The sequence below is a fragment of the Cherax quadricarinatus genome, chromosome 66, assembly GCF_038502225.1.
Source record: "Cherax quadricarinatus isolate ZL_2023a chromosome 66, ASM3850222v1, whole genome shotgun sequence".
NCBI lineage: Eukaryota > Metazoa > Arthropoda > Malacostraca > Decapoda > Parastacidae > Cherax > Cherax quadricarinatus.
In genome coordinates, this window is record NC_091357.1 from 14,419,605 (window position 1) to 14,437,694 (window position 18,090).

The window sequence follows — 18,090 nt, forward strand, 5'->3', positions numbered from 1 at the left end:
TATCCAGGTCCAGAAGTGTGCAGACATCACAATTCAAATGACCCCCAAACTGCAATATTGCCACCCATCTCTTCAGAGTACAGACACTGTTCTTCCTGCCTCCACATATGCATATTGATATATGCCTACATGCATGCACTCTAAGAAATATAAGATGTACCTTTGGAAATTTAATTGTCACTTTGTATGTGCATGAGACAGAAATGACCAGCATTTCTGCCAGAATTCAAAATTTAAACAAGATTCTGTTTTACAGTCGTGTACTAAGTGTAATAGTACCTCTCTTGATAGTAGCTGTTTATCAACCTACAGCTTTGATAATACTGTGCAAGATAGTTCTTTGGGACAAGGTTTAGTGGATGTACTTACTTTGAAATACTTTATGTATTTTACTGCCTTTTTAATTCAGATAGTTTTAATGTAGTGAAATTTTACTTTGGTGGAAATGTATGTTTGGCAGATGGTGTTTATGTAGTGGAGATAATGTTCATGTAGTAGATCATTTGAATAAAATAAATAAGGTATTAAGCTTTTCTTCTTTCAAGAAATCTACCATATCCCACCGAGGCAGGGTGGCCCAAAAAGAAAAATGAAAGGTTCTCTTTTTAAATTTAGTAATGTATACAGGAGAAGGGGTTACAAGCCCCCTTCCTTCCTGCATTTTAGTCATCTCTTACGACACACATGGCTTACACAGGAAAGATTCTTATTCCACTTCCCCATGGATATGAAAGGAAAAATAATTAGAACAAAAACTATTAAGATAAAATGAAAGTAAACTCAGATGAGTATGTATACATAAGAGTGTACATGCATGTGTAGTGTGACCTAAGTGTAACTAAAAGTAGCAAGATATACCTGTTATCTTGTGTGTTTATGAGACAGGAAAAAGACACCAGCAATTGTACCATCATGTAAAACACATACAGGTTTCTATCTTACACTCATTTGGCAAGACAGTAGTACCTCCCTGGGTGATTTTTGTGTACCAGTCTACTACATACTGGTCATCCGGACTTGAGTTCTGGAGGTGGGAAGTACAGTGCCTGCACTTTAAAGAAGGGGTTTGGGATATTGTCTGTTTGGAGTGATGTCTGAACTGTCATGTCTGGGTGCCTCTGCAAAGATAGTGATTGTGTCACCATGCCCCAGTGGGAGACAGCTGACAGGTTGAAAAAAAAAGTGAGGTATGAGAGAATACCGTACCATAGAATATTCTCAAGCAGAAATTAATTTATGTTAGTAAACAATTATGGAGCTAGCACAAGAGTTATCCTTCCCTTCCACTTCAAGGGAGCTGCTCTAGTGTTGGTGACAGGCACATTATCTGAGGACTCAGAGAAACTTTTTCCCTCCTTGGATCAACCATGATTACTTCCGATTCCCCAGGTGCTGTATGATTCATGTTTAGCACTTTCTCATTAATGTAATAATGATTATTAGGGAAGTTAGTGCTTAAATAATGAAGACAGCTAAAATTTTAAAGACATCTCCTTATTTAGTTCAATTCAAAATTATTTTAATTTTGCATTTTCTTCCATTTTGTCAGAGTTTGACTTTAGTTGGAAATACAACTAGAGGTAGAGGATGTCAACATCAGTTTCTCACACTTGCTGATTGATGAATATGTGCTTATTTAAAGTGTTATCAATGATTTTCTTTTTTCATTTAGGGTTGTTCTTATCATGATTGTGAACTGGATTTGAACATATTGCCTGTGGAACTTGGGTGGATGCAAGAGATAGTTGATGTACCTTTTGAAGCAAGTACTGTATTTCACATATCTCTGAATGATCTTCTCACTGAAAGTGGTTTAGCACTTCCTGTAAGGTTAGTAAGAGTAGATTTATAGGCCTCATCTTGTTTTTCTTTGGCCCACATAACCAAAAGCTATTTGAACATAAATTTTCACTGGCTCTGCCTGTCTTCTGAATGACCCATTTAAGTTAGGTATTTCTTAGTGAATATGATGATGATGTGTGTTGAATCATAAATCTTCAAATAATATAAGGAATTTGGTGGTACAGTAACTTTTAACCACATACAGTACTGCACAGGTGTAGATTGAGCTGTTGTTAACTGCACAGTACTGTAGTTAATAGGTTGTGCTCTTACATTAACACTAGTGAAACAATCTGGGGAGTGAATTAGTAGAGGCAGGATCCATACATAGCTTTAACAAGAGGTATAACAAGGCTCTTGGAGCTGGGAGTGGCCCTAGTAGCAATCATCGAAGAGGCAGGGCCAGGAACTGTGAATCAACCCCTGTAACTGCATGTTGGTGAGTACACACACACATACATGTGTGTGTATATGTTAGGATGGGAGGGAGGAATTGATAAGGTAGACAGATAGGTTATTTGAAAGGCAAGAAATGGAAACTCAGGGGCACCATTGGAAGTTAAAAGAATGGATGCATCACATGCATGTTAGACAGAATTTCTTCATTTTCAGAGTGGTTGGGAAATGGATTGATCTTGGTGAGAAAGCTTTAAGAGAAGGTATGATAGGGCTCATGAGGGCCCTGTACATTCTGTTGCAGTTTTCTAAGGAGAGGTGTATGGCAGGGTTTGTATTTTGTGTTCAGTGTGTATATTTTGTATACCAAGGAAATTTGTTTTGTCTAGTGGCTACTGTTGTTCTTTCAGACTGTAAATACTGTATATTTGTACAAGATGTATTTGTGTGAGCATGTTAGGCAGGAGTGAATGGAGACGAATGGTTTTTGGGACCTGATGAGATGTTGGAGTGTGAGCAGGGTAATATTTTGTGAAGGGATTCAAGAAAACTGGTTAACCAAACTTGAGTCCTGGACAAGGGAAGTACAGTGCCTGCACTTTAAAGGAAGGGTTTGGGATATTGGCTGATTGAGGTGACATCTAAACTGTCATATCGATGCACCTTTGCAAAGACCATGATTTTGTGTGAATGATAGTGAAACTGTTGGATGATGATGAAAGTTTTTTCTTTTTGTTTTTTGTTTTTTCTTTCTTTTTGGGTCACCCTGCCTCAGTGGGAAATGGCCGACGTGTTAAAAAAAATATTTAAAAAAAAAAAAGAAGGTCCTAAGTAGCAAAATATTCATTACCTATACCTTTCCTGTAATAGTGCTTTCATGGCTGGGCCAAAATAAGTGCTTGAATATTTACTTTTATTTGATTTATTGAAACATTTTTGTTCCATGTTCTGTCATGCTATTTTTTTCAGGGCTCTAAATTCACCTTTACAGAAGAAGGAAATAAATCCCAAGAATGACAATCATGATTCTGTCGGTCCGGCTAATGCAGATTGTATCTCAGTTAAATATGAGAATGAACCATGGACCCCACAGGTAATTTCATTATTTTTTCAACAAACTGCATAGTGTGAGATAGGGTGACCCAAAAAAGAAGAAACCTTTTCACCATCATTTACTCCACTGTCTTGCCAGAGGGGTGCCATTACTACAGTTCATAATTACTGATGTCCTCACCCCTCCTTCAGAGTGCAGGCCCTGTACTTCCCACCTCCACCTAAAGGAGGAGGACTGAATATTTCTTTCCTAGCAGTTTTATTGTGATTGTCATGGTGGTTGGTCAGGTAGATCTTCACCAGTCCTTCTTCATGACAATTTTTTTTTTAACACATCGAGGCTGGCTGACCCGAAAAAGAAGAAACTTTCATCATTATTCACTCCATCACTGTCTTGATAGAGGCGGATAGATACAACAGTTCAGATGACCCTCCAAATAGCAAATATCCCCAGCTCTCTAGAGTGCAGGCATTGTACTTCCCACCTCCAGGACTCAAGTCCATCTAACTGGTTTCCCTGAATTCCTTCACAAAATGTTTCCCTGCTTATTCCAAAAGCTCATTAGGTCCCAAACACTATTTGCCTTAACTTACTCCTATCTAACATGCTCACACTTGCCTGCTGGATGTCCATGCCCTTGCATACAAAACCTCCTTTACTTTATTTTCATTAAATTAGGCACATGCCCTCTCTAAATTTCTCATAAATAATTTTGTTGCTAGATAAGGGGAAGGTGTTAGTGGATGTTAGAAATACCTTGCTTTATAGCACAGCCATCAAAATTTATCCACAGTATATCCAGTTGTGTCTTTTATTTTAGATATGCAATATGAATTGTTAGATATGACTTTATTAAACTTATTTAGCTTTGTCCACTTAATAACTAGTAAAATCTTTAATATTTTTCATGCTTTAGGATGTCGAAAACTTCATGATGCACTTAACGCTTGATAAGGACACCGCATCTTACAGTAACTGTAACACCAACAACACTGACGTTATCTGTTGGATTCCCTGCCCACTGCCAGAAACCACTACCTTCATGGCAACTCCTACCTATGTAGATGATCAAGGAATTATTTATCTTCATCCAGTTGCCAGTAAATTTACCTTAATGAAGTATTTATTAAAAGTAAATTATGGGTTGTTATAACTTTCATATTAAATTTTTTATGTTCTAAAGTTTTTTTTTTTTTTTTTTTTTTTTTTTTTTTTTTTTTTTTTAAGTATAGTTTTCTTGAACTTCCACAGATAAACGAACACTAGAATTGATTCGTGAGAGCCAAACAATGCAGTTTGAGGGTTCTATCCCCACTGATGATGACTTGTGTTGGGCCCCTGGTGATCCTGTTATAGCTCAGTTTCACTTGGATAAGAAGTGGTATCGTGCAACTGTTAATAAAGTAAGTTGCCTGAACTTGACAATCTGTATTTATACTTAAAAAATATTCATAAATTTCTTAGTTGTCAATGCAAATAGAGTACATTAGTGTATAGGTATACCCAGTTCTTGATACTATACTGAATGCTTTGTTATTGTATAGAACAGAATTTGGCAAAACTAACATAGCACTCGCCTAAATGTAGTTGTAGGGGTCAAGACTCATGAGAGGTGTGTCTTCTTATTGAGTAAATGTTGTAAGGATAGCCCATGATTTATCCTTTTGTTTATTTGTGGCAACAGGAACAAAGATGAGAGAAAGATATAGGTACTGAGCAGGTTTGTATGGTGACATTATTTCATTCTATGTAAAATTTTATTTCCTTGTAAGGTTACAATTTTGGTTTAATAAGTACACATACAAGGAAAGCCAATATCATGCTGGGGCATTTCAGGCAGACTAGTTCTAGTACATAATAACTACTTAAATCTAGATAGGATAATAGTGGTAAAGTTAATTAAAATCATATTTAATCTTGATACTGGAGAGTTTACCTGGAGAGAGTTTCGGGGGTCAATGCCCCCGCGGCCCGGTCTGTGACCAGGCCTCCTGGTGGATCAGCGCCTGATCAACCAGGCTGTTGCTGCTGGCTGCACGCAAACCAACGTACGAGCCACAGCCCGGCTGATCAGGAACTGACTTTAGGTGCTTGTCCAGTGCCAGCAAGGTAGCCAAGGTGGAGGTTTATAAGAATAATAATCTTGAAGTTGCATATAAAAAGAGGTGCCCAGAATACAACAGCTTAGAAGTATATACGTATAAAAACACACAGTATATCTCTCCAAACTGCCAATATCCCAAACCCCTCCTTTGGAGTGCAGGCATTGTACTTCCCATTTCCAGGACTCGAGTCCAGTTATATAAAATAACCAGTTTCCCTGAATCCCTTCACTAAATGTTACCCTGCTCACATTCCAACAGATCGTCAGGTCCCAAATACCATTTGTCTCCATTCACTCCTATCAAACACGCTCACGCACGCCTGCTGGAAGTCCAAACCCCTCGCCCACAACACCACCTTTGCCCCCTCCCTCCAACCTTTTTGAGGACGACCCCCTACCCCTTCCCCTACAGATTTATACGCTTTCCATGTCATTCTACTTTGATCCATTCTCTCTAAATGACCAAACCACCTCAACAAACCCTCTTCAGCCCTCTGACTAATACTTTTATTAACTCCACACTTTCTCCTAATTTCCACACTCCGAATTTTCTGCATAATATTTACACCACACATTGCTCTTAGACAGGACATCTCCACTGCCTCCAACTGCCTCCTTGCTGCAGCATTTACAACCCAAGCTTCACACCCATATAAGAGTGTTGGTACTACTATACTTTCATACATTCCCTTCTTTGCCTCCATACATAACATTTTTTGCCTCCACATATACCTCAATGCACCACTCACCTTTTTTCCTTCATCAATTCTATGATTAACCTCATCCTTCATAAATCCATCCACTGACACGTCAACTTCCAAATAGTATCTGAAAACATTCACTTCTTCCATACTCCTCCCCAATTTGATAGCCAATTTTTCTTTATCTAAATCATTTGATTCTCTCATCACCTTACTCTTTTCTGTGTTCACTTTCAACTTTCTACCTTTACACACATTCCCAAATTCGTCCACTAACCTTTGCAATTTTTCTTTAGAATCTTCCATAAGCACAGTATCATCAGCAAAAAGTAACTGTGTCACTTCCCATTTTGTATTTAATTCCCCATAATTTAATCCCACCCCTCTCCCGAACACCCTAGCATTTACTTCTTTTACAACCCCATCTATAAATATATTAAACAACCATGGTGACATTACACATCCCTGTCTAAGACCTACTTTTACCGGGAAGTAGTCTCCCTCTCTTCTACACACCCTAACCTGAGCCTCACTGTCCTCATAAAAACTCTTTACAGCATTTAGTAACTTACCACCTATTCTATATACTTGCAACATCTGCCACATTGCTCCCCTATCCACTCTATCATATGCCTTTTCTAAATCCATAAATGCAGTAAAAACTTCCCTACCTTTATCTAAATACTGCTCACATATATGCTTCAATGTAAACACTTGATCTACACATCCCCTACCCACTCTAAAACCTCCTTGCTCATCCGCAATTCTACATTCTGTCTTGCCTCTAATTCTTTCAGTAATAACCCTACCATACACTTTTCCTGGTATACTCAGTAAACTTATTCCTCTATAATTTTTACAATCTCTTTTGTCCCCCTTCCCTTTATATAAAAGGACTATACACACTCTCTGCCAATCTCTAGGTACCTTCCCCTCTTTCATACACTTATTAAACAAAAATACCAACCACTCCAACACTATGTCTTCCCCTGCTTTTAACATTTCTGTCATGATCCCGTCAGTTCCAGCTGCTTTACCCCCTTTCATTCTACTTAATGCCTCACGCACCTCCCCCACCCTCACATCCTGCTCTTCTTCACTCATAAAAGATGATATACCTCCCTGGCCAGTGCATGAAATTACCGCCTCCCTTTCTTTGTCGACATTTAAAAGTTCCTCAAAATATTCTCGCCATCTACCCAAAACCTCCATCTCCCCATCTACTAACTTCCCTTCTCTGTTTTTAACTGATACATCCATTTGTTCCCTTGGCTTTCTTAACTTGTTCAACTCACTCCAAAATTTTTTCTTATTTTCATTAAAATTCCTTGACAGTACTTCTCCCACTCTATCATCCGCTCTCCTTTTGCACTCTCTCACCACTCTCTTCACCATTCTTTTACTCTCCATATAGTCTACTCTTCTTATAACACTTCTGCTTTGTAAATAGCTCTCATAAGCCACCTTTTTCTCTTTTATCACACCCTTTACTTCATCATTCCACCTAGAGGTCACATAATGTAATTGATTAGAAGTTGTTTTGGTTGGTTTGGTTAGTATTGAGAGATGAGATGATTTTTAAGCAGTCCTAAATTTACAGGTAATCTGGGGATCCTTTACCAGTTCAGGTAGTGAGTTCCAGGTCTTCAGGCCCTTTATGTGCATTGCACTTTAACATAGTGTGAGACTGACACAAGGGATGTCGAAGAGTGCCTTATGCCTTGTATTGTGACTCTGCGTTCTGTTGAAGCTGTCAAGGAGAAGTTTGAGTAGAAGGTTTATATTGAAGTTTAATGTTCTGTATATGAGATGGTTTGGACATGTAGAGAGGATGGATTGAAATAGAATGACTTAGAGAGTATAAAAATCTGTAGTGGAGGGAAGGCAGAGTAGGGGTCAGCCTAGGAAAGGTTGGAGGGGGGGTAAAGGAGGCTTTGTGTGCGAGGGGCTTGGACTTCCAGCAAGCTTGCATGTGTGTGTTAGACAGGAGCGAATGGAGACAAATGGGTTTTAGGATTTGATGTGCTGTTGGAGTGTAAGCAAGGTAACATTTATGAAGGGATTCAGGGAAACCAGCAGACCAGCCTTAGAGTTCTGGAGATGGGAAGCACAGTGCCTGCACTCTGAAGGAGCAGAGTTAATGTTGCAGCTTTATAACTGTAGTGGAAGCACGCCTCTGGCAAGACAGTGATGGAGTGAATGGTGATGAAAGTTTTTTTTTTTCGGGCCACCCTACCTTGGTGGGAAACAGCCGATGTGTTAATAAATAAAAAATAATGTAGAAGGCACAATAATATGAGTGTATGTCTTGTATATTTAGCAAATTCAGGCTTTTGAAAAGTGGTGGGGTGGTTGATCCCCAGGCACAAATACCATAGGTGAGGTAGGGATATATTAAAGAGTGGTATAGGTTAAGGAGTGTCATTTGAGGTACATAGTATCGTATTTTGGAAAGGATGCCTACTGATTTGGAAATTTTCTTGGATGTATGTTTGGGTGTGGGAATAAAATTTAAGATTACAGTCAAGGAGAAGACCTAGAAATTGACTTGCTAAAGCTTAATGTAGAGCAAAAGTCACAATAAAAGCTTGCTGTGCACTTGTCTGTCTTCATTCCTGTCATTGGTAAGTCTCTGTGATGTCTTTTGTTCAGTATTTATTCGATCCAAGTTTTTTAAAGCTTTCACTGGTTACAGGACTTAGAACCTCTGACAAGCCAGTTCATTGGTCTACCACTGTTTACAAAGGAAACTTTTCTTCCTTTGTAGTTATGGTCTTTTGTTCCAGTTGGTAGGGTTAGGAAATCATGTCAGTTCTGTCCCTTTCTTTTTTTTTAAATTTTGATTATCATTCTTTTAAAATTGTACCATTGTTCATTGAGGTACCTCCTCACTAGTGAGGCCTCATTTAGATTATGCTGCTCAGTTTTGGTCCCCTTACTACAGGATGGACATAGACTCATTAGAGAACATACAGAAAAGAATGACTAAAATGATTTACTGTGTAAGGAACCTCCCATATGAAGATAGACTTAAAGCCTTAAATCTCCACTCTCTGGAGAGGCGTAGAATGAGGGGAGATATCATTGAAGTGTATAAGTGGATGATGGGCATAAACAAGGGAGACATTAATAAAGTACTGAGGGTGTCGAACCAGGTAAGAACCAGGAATAATGGATTTAAGTTGGATAAATTTAGATTTAGAAAGGACATAGGTAAGTACTGGTTTTCTAACAGAGTTGTAGATGCGTGGAACAGTCTTCCCAGTGGGGTGATAGAGGCTAGGACCTTGGGTAGCTTTAAGAAGAGACTCGACAAATATATGAGTGGGAGGGGCTGGGTTTGATTGGTGTCAAGGGGTATGGGAGTTATTTCTTGAGTAGCTTTAGGTAGATGTCGTTTTGATAAGGACCTGCCTCGTATGGGCCAGTAGGCCTTCTGCAGTGTTCCTACATTCTTATGTTCTTATATAATTGTAGTTAACTGCATAAGAAATCCTACTTAACAGTCTGTAGTCTTTAAGCATTAGCTCGCCTGAAATGCATTGTATACAAGTGGCTTGTTTTTGTACCTGACAGTATTTTATTACATGTAAACTACATTATCTTTGTACAGTATAAAAGAAATATAAATTTGAATTTGAATCTCCTCTCTTCCTCCTATCAGGTAGAGATGTCATATCCAGTGCTTGTTGCTTTTTTTTATAATTATTATTTTTTAACAGTTATTTCATAACTTCAAAAATTTTTTAGTTTGTTTACATGTTTTATTAGGTGCAGATGCCATATTACCACTGCACATTCCAATTTTGGTCTGTCACAGCTTGTATTTTCCTATTCGTGTATTTCGTTTTTTCACACCGGATGTCTCCCACTGAGGCAGGATGACCTAAAAAAAGAAAGAAACACTTTCACCATTATTCACACACAATCACTGTCTTTGCAGAGGTAATTTGTTTATGATTGTGACCAGATATAAACATGCAAAAGTTCATTTCCTTTATAACTTGTTCAGCTATCAAAACTTTGGGGCCCAGTCACTGGACCCATTATGTACCTCTGTAATCTTTATGAATTGCCTTCACAGGATTGGTATGGGGTGCATAATAAAGATATTAAACTAATCATTGCTTTCAGGTTTTCTTTGCATAAAATATTTTCAGCTCTATGAGCCATTTTGTACCTCATCTTCGGAAGTTTTCTATTTCACTCAGAAGCTAGCTTATGTGTGGACAAAATTAGCACTGTATAGCTTAAAATATTTTACCATTCATCAGCTTAATGAAAATGGAGAAGTGGAAGTCCACTTTGTCGACTATGGCAACACCGAGAATGTCACACTACAAGAACTTCGTACAAACATAATATACCCCCACCTTCCAATCCAGTGCTACAAGTGTGCTCTGCATAATTTATTTCCAGTAGGTGGCTTTAATATTTCTTCTCTGGTGTTCATCTGTTGTAATAATAATCTAATAATTGTGTTATTCATTTCTTATTGATTTTCTCTAGTACAGTAGGGCCCCACTTATATGGCAGGTTAGGTTCCAGGCTACCACCGTAAAGCGGAACACCCTTTTTTTTCCCGCTTATAAATGCCTATAAATACTAGATAACAAGTTTACACTAACATATACTAACCCCTTGCTCCCAGCATTTTAGTCACCTGTTACAACACATTTGGGTTACAGGAGGAGGATTCTTTTCCACTTCCCCATGGGGCAAACCACTTATTGAATGAAAAATAATAGTATACCGTTTCAAAATAAAAATTGGCAAAATGGCACTCTCTCTTTTACTCATTACTGTTTTTTTCACTTGTGGATGACTAATGAGAGAAAAATATTATAGTTTCTTCACAAATCTATAATTGTTACAATTATGGAAGAACCATGAGTGTGCAAAATATTAAGGCTAAGAATAAAAAGGAATGTGCACAGAAAAAGAGTCCGTAGAAAAATTATATCCACTGTTGTTGAAAACTCCACACAGGGCCCTGCCTCATCCTTCAGGATGCCTGATAATCACTGGATTTGTATGTTTATGTACATGAGAAATACATAGGGAAACACTCGGTTTGTCCCCTTGGCTATCCTTTCTTGGGAAATTCCAGCCAGAATCCCAGCCAGTGTCACCCAGTGCATCTGCAGTGACTATAATACCCCTCTGCCACAAAAAATGTATCTGGCTTCTGTGATAGTTTAGGGACTAGTCTCAGTTGCCATTAGGTTCTCTAATAACAAACTACAGGAATAACAAATTACTATGGTTTCACTTCTTAATGTTGTTTTATCTGCAGATATCTGAGGATGGCCAGTGGCAGGAAAAAACATTGAAGTTCCTTCACAAATCTGTAGTTGAAAAAGTGTGTCTTGTGACAGTTATGGAAGAGCCATGCTTAGGTGGAGTATTGAAGGTAAGACAAATTATTGCAACGTCAGAACAAATCTTGCATACACTTTTCTTTCCCTATCATTTAGTATTCCACTTGCATATACAGTAGAACCCCCCATATCCATGGATTAGTTTCCATGCTTTCAGTTATCCACTGTTTACCATGACCCAAAAATAACCCTTAATTTTGCTGAATAATGGCACAAAAGTAGTGATGGTAAACAGTTCTTCAAAACCTAAGAGAAATCATGAAGTGCTTCCCACAAATGAAAAAATAATAATTCTCGACTTTCTGTGCATAATTTATCAATTGGGGCTCAACAACAATTAACCATCTCAGACCACTAATTACCCAACAAAAGGCTGCAGTCAGAATGATGATAAATTCCCACTACAGGCAGCACACTCCACCAGTATTCAAAACACTAAACCTACTCACCATACAAAACATCCATACTTATTACTGCACCTATTTCATACATAGAACACTTAACTCTGATATTAACCCTCCCCTCAAACATCTCCTTGCCAACCTCAACAGAACACATGACCATAACACAAGGCACAGATCACTCTTTGATGTTCTTCGTGTCCATCTCACGCTTTGCAAAAACTCAATGCACATAAAAGGCCCTAAAATCTGGAATTCGTTACCTGTAAATATAAAAGAAACACTACCTGTTTATAAATTCAAGTCTCTTCTCAAAGATCACTTACTCACCCAAAACCAAATAAATACTGAATAACTGAATCTTATAAATTGTATATCTTAAATGTTTCTCACAATTATATCACATAAATGTTAAACCTAAGACCCACTCTAACTTTGTTATTATTTAAATACACTACCTACTACCAGCCCGGTGGCCTGGTGGCTAAAGCTCCCGCTTCACACATGGAGGGCCCGGGTTCGATTCCCGGCGGGTGGACACATTTCGACACGTTTCCTTACACCTGTTGTCCTGTTCACCTAGCAGCAAATAGGTACCTGGGTGTTAGTCGACTGGTGTGGGTCGCATCCTGGGGGACAAGATTAAGGACCCCAATGGAAATGAGTTAGACAGTCCTCGATGACGCACTGACTTTCTTGGGTTATCCTGGGTGGCTAACCCTCCAGGGTTAAAAATCCGAACGAAATCTTATCTTATCTTAATACTCCATTCTACTGAATGTACAGCAGTGCATGCAACCATATGACCTGTCTTTGTAATACTCATTTGTGCTTTATTGTTATTTGTTTACAATAATGTTTTATCACTGATTACATCATTGCTTAGTTAATCTTAAGTTAATTTTAAGCCAGCCTGTAATGCTATGCATACAAGTGGCTTTTGCATGCTGCTTTTACCTGTATTTTTTTGTACCTCTGTATGTTCAAATTATTAAATAAATAAATAAATAAATAAATAAATTAAACTATCACCTGCCTCGGTGGGAGACGGCCGACTTTTTTAAAAAAAAAAAAAAAAAAAAAAAAAAAAAAAAGGTAAGTATGTAAACGAGAAACGACTTACATAGTACAGTGGACCCCCGCATAACGATTACCTCCAAATGCGACCAATTATGTGAGTATAATTATGTAAGTGCGTTTGTACGTGTATGTTTGGGGGTCTGAAATGGACTAATCTACTTCACAATATTCCTTATGGGAATAAATTCGGTCAGTACTGGCACCTGAACATACTTCTGGAGTGAAAAAATATCGTTAACCGGGGGTTCACTGTATAAGATTCGCTACTAGCCACAGTAGGTCTTGGAATATATTCCCCTCAGATGCAGGGAGAACTGCTGTATTTCCACATTACTTTGGAAAATTATGTCTCAACACTGTCGCTTGATCTTCAGTTAGTTCCAGACTTTGGAACAGAACTTCTCCAGGCTGAGGGACTGACAACCTCGAATCTACGACTTCAAGGGTGATGGACTGATTACATTGTCTCTCTACTGCTCCTGTCTACTTTCTGCACTCGACTTAAGAAGCCTACTGTGTAGGCGAAACGTTTCGGAATAAAGTTACCTAAATGTTGCCTATGTGTCTTACCTACCATTTTATAACCAGCAAGAGACAGTCTTCTTGGTGGCAAACCATTAAAGTGTAGGATCAGAACTGAGGGGTGAAATCCTTTTCCTTTGTGTGTGATTGCTTTCTTTTGTTAAAAATTCTGCATGATGTATTGGAAATGTTTTGTTGTACATTATATGTATTGTTTACAAAAATTTACTTTAACATCTAATAACATTTGATCATTAGAATTCAAGAAGTTTAAGGCAGTACTGTAGGGCCATAACTGTCACTGGGGCGTAGTCAGTGATAATTTCATAACTTTTTAAATGGTTATCTCTGGCTCAAAATATTTACATAATAGTATGAAACCTGTTGTTCACTCAGTGTATTATTTTCAACTAAGATTTTGTTCTGTTTACTTGTATGGATACTGTGTACTGTACAGTGGTTCGTATATCTTCTTTGTCAAAGATAACCGGTTTGTTGAAAGAATAAGTAGTAGTATGTGTGTGTTTTACAACTGAACCTGTTTTTATTGAAATGCAGGGTTAACACATTTTACCTCTCCCCATTAAGAGTGATCAGTTCTTGTGACAAAATCATGGCTGTTGTGCCTCCAATAGTTAAATATTACTAGGTATTACAAAAATTTATCTTTTCTACTTGGGTACTTAGATACATATTGGGTCCTGTAATCCCATAACAGTAAGAGAGGCAAATAAGAAAAATGAGGTAGGCAAGCATACAGTAAAAGCAAACTTTATTCAGGGTTGTCATATTATTTATTCAAAGGTTAAGAGGTGAGACCAAGAGCTCAAGCTCACTCCCTACGAACTCAGATAAGTAATTACAAATACATAGGTAATTGCCCATGCTATTCTGCAATAAATTAAAAAAAATAATGTTGATACAATTCTGCAAAGACAGTGGTTATGTATGAGTGATGGTGAAAGTGTTTTTCCTTCTTTTTTTTTTTTTTTTTTTTTTTTTTCTTTCTTTCTTTTTGGGTTACCTTGCCTTGGTGGGAAATGGCCAGCATGTTTAAAAAAAAATCGGTAATAAAACATGCAAAGAATTTCTTCTCCAGATCTGTGGCTCAACTTAGAGTTGTTCTATAACACCAAAAAATCCATTAGGGTTGAAATAATCTTTTACTGTTTGTGAATCATTTATAATCTTTTTTTTCAACAGATTAACTTAGAGCTTGTAGATGTTGGCATAGATGTGGCTTCATTACTAGCTGACAAGTTGAAAATATGCTGGAGGGTCATCCCTTGCACCACCATAGATGAGCAGTCCTCAGTAGATGTGGTTAGTCAGTCATTTTTATTTCATGACTGTGATTATGCAGTGTATGTGATGCCTTATTCCTTCCTGGAAGTGAAACAGAGAATATTGTCTAAACATGTTTTTTCCATTTTTTTTTTTTTTTTTTTTTTGTGCCTTGTAGAATTTTTACATAATTGTGTGCTCTAATTTTTATTTATAGAATGTTGGATGCATCCTCATCAGTCAGTCTGCTGTACCTTAAATTTTATCAAGTTTAGTAGCAGTCCTAGCTTCTGTGATTGTCTCCACACATTTAAACTTTAATAAAGAATTTAGGAACACAGATTTTTACATAGTTTCATTGGCAACCTTGAGGATTAATTGAAGTACTGCAATACAAAATACTAAACTGAGTTAGTAATCCTTTACATTTCTTACATTTCCTGTATGATTGTGGAAGTTACAACCTAATTAATAACCCTCAATTGTAATGGATAATACAAAATATAAAAATACTAAAACAGTATAAGCCACTTCATCTATTATATGTAAAAAAAACTAAATTTCATACAAGTAATAATTATATATGGTACAGTAACACATGTCACCCTTGGTATTTTTGTTATTATTAATGAAAGCTACTTGCATACTACTTGCAAAAGTTTTTTTTTTTTTTTTTTTTTTTTTTTTTTTTTTTTTTTTTTTTTTTTTTTTTTTAGATGATGATGTGGGCAAATATGATTGCTTTTGATGCTTAACAACACTTCTTTAAAATCTGCAGGTCATTGAGAGTGACAGCTCTCTAGGTACAGTATGTTCTCTAGCTGCCCTACCTACTGTCCCTCTGCCAAGCAGTCCATCAGCCATGTTCTGTGTGGAGGTGACAGCCATCAGAGACCCAGCCCATGTTTACATTGTGCCTGTTGTCTATCATACCATTCCTCAAGATTATCTATTGGCATTATCTTCATACTATAGTGAATATGATAGTTTTTTAAAATATGTCAACACCAATATCACTGAGTTCCCAGTCATCAGCAACCTTGAAATTGGTATGTAGAGCCCAAGTATGTTTTTTAATTATTTTAATTTGATGCTTAAAATATATATGCTCATACTGCAGCATTCATTACATTAAAGAAAGATGAGAAAATCTTGTTAATGTGTGAGTGATTGTAAACATTGATTCTCCTTCAAATTAGCTGCCTTGATTTTGGTAGACTCCTGATCCAAGGAATTGAAGCCGCACGTCTCTTCCTTGCATCAGACTTGGTTATCTCTCTCTCGAAGCACTGTATCACCCTTACAGGTTTAGTACTTCCCCATAAACTTATTGTATTAGCAAATTCAGTGGATATCAAATATTATGTTATATTAGAAATATATTAATTTTTTTTCCCCCAACGAGTCGGCCGTCTCCCACCGAGGCAGGGTGACCCAAAAAAGAAAGAAAATCCCCAAAAAGAAAATACTTTCATCATCATTCAACACTTTCACCACACTCGCACATTATCACTGTTTTTGCAGAGGTGCTCAGAATACAACAGTTTAGAAGCATACACATATAAAGATACACAACATATCCCTCCAAACTGCCAATATCCCAAACCCCTCCTTTAAAGTGCAGGCATTGTACTTCCCATTTCCAGGACTCAAGTCCGACTATATGAAAATAACCGGTTTCCCTGAATCCCTTTACTAAATATTACCCTGCTCACACTCCAACAGATCGTCAGGTCCCAAGTACCATTCGTCTCCATTCACTCCTATCTAACACGCTCACACACGCTTGCTGGAAGTCCAAGCCCCTTGCCCACAAAACCTCCTTTACCCCCTCTCTCCAACCCTTTCGAGGACGACCCCTACCCCGCCTTCCCCTATAGATTTATATGCTTTCCATGTCATTCTACTTTGATCCATTCTCTCTAAATGACCAAACCATCTCAACAACCCCTCTTCTGCCCTCTGACTAATACTTTTATTAACTCCACACCTTTTCCTAATTTCCACACTCCGAATTTTCTGCATAATATTTACACCACACATTGCCCTTAGACAGGACATCTCCACTGCCTCCAACCGTCTCCTCACTGCTGCATTTACCACCCAAGCTTCACACCCATATAAGAGTGTTGTTACTACTATACTTTCATACATCCCCTTCTTTGCCTCCATAGATAATGTTTTTTGACTCCACATATACCTCAATGCACCACTCACCTTTTTTCCCTCATCAATTCTATGATTAACCTCATCCTTCATAAATCCATCCGCCGACACATCAACTCCCAAGTATCTGAAAACATTCACTTCTTCCATACTCCTCCCCAATTTGATATCCAATTTTTCTTTATCTAAATCATTTAATACCCTCATCACCTTACTCTTTTTTATGTTCACTTTCAACTTTCTACCTTTACACACATTCCCAAACTCATCCACTAACCTTTGCAATTTTTCTTTAGAATTTCCCATAAGCACAGTATCATCAGCAAAAAGTAACTGTGTTCATTCCCATTTTGAATTTGATTCCCCATAATTTAATCCCACCCCTCTCCCGAACACCCTAGCATTTACTTCTTTTACAACCCCATCTATAAATATGTTAAACAACCATGGTGACATTACACATCCCTGTCTAAGACCTACTTTTACCGGGAAATAGTCTCCCTCTCTTCTACACACCCTAACCTGAGCCTCACTATCCTCATAAAAACTCTTTACAGCATTTAGTAACTTACCACCTATTCCATATACTTGCAACATTTGCCACATTGCTCCCCTATCCACTCTATCATATGCCTTTTCTAAATCCATAAATGCAATAAAAACTTCCCTACCTTTATCTAAATACTGTTCACATATATGCTTCAATGTAAACACTTGATCTACACATCCCCTACCCACTCTGAAACCTCCTTGCTCATCCACAATCCTACATTCTGTCTTACCTCTAATTCTTTCAATTATAACCCTACCGTACACTTTTCCTGGAGGTATTAGCCATAATTCTACTCAAAACAATAAACCCTGCCATCACATAGCAGCCTAGAGTTACCTTTACTCATACTACTACCATTACATCATCATCATCATCCATCTATATACAGGGTGTGTCAGAGAGATGGACCCAGTTTTAAAGCAGACTGCCTTGAAATTGGGTCCATCTCTATCTTTGAAACACCCTGTATATACCTTCTTCGTCCTTGTAATGTTGTAACAGCTTGACAAAAGTTCCTAGAGAGTGCAACATTGCCACAATAAAATGCCACATTAGTTGTATTCATACATTCCATTTTATTTCATTAAACCTGCTAGCATAATACAG

General features: G+C 37.7%; 1 protein-coding gene across 3 annotated transcripts in view; it reads left to right on the plus strand.

Annotated features, from left to right (window-relative positions):
- LOC128704109 (RING finger protein 17) overlaps positions 1-18,090 on the plus strand; it is a 297,172-nt gene that overhangs the window by 270,897 nt on the left and 8,185 nt on the right. For all 3 annotated transcript variants that reach the window (XM_070099113.1, XM_070099112.1, XM_070099114.1), the window contains 8 exons: positions 1,673-1,830; positions 3,208-3,331; positions 4,209-4,392; positions 4,544-4,695; positions 10,372-10,515; positions 11,394-11,510; positions 14,685-14,804; positions 15,544-15,814. In XM_070099113.1, the coding sequence (XP_069955214.1) occupies positions 1,673-1,830; positions 3,208-3,331; positions 4,209-4,392; positions 4,544-4,695; positions 10,372-10,515; positions 11,394-11,510; positions 14,685-14,804; positions 15,544-15,814 (1,270 nt within the window). The remainder of the gene's footprint in view (positions 1-1,672; positions 1,831-3,207; positions 3,332-4,208; positions 4,393-4,543; positions 4,696-10,371; positions 10,516-11,393; positions 11,511-14,684; positions 14,805-15,543; positions 15,815-18,090) is intronic.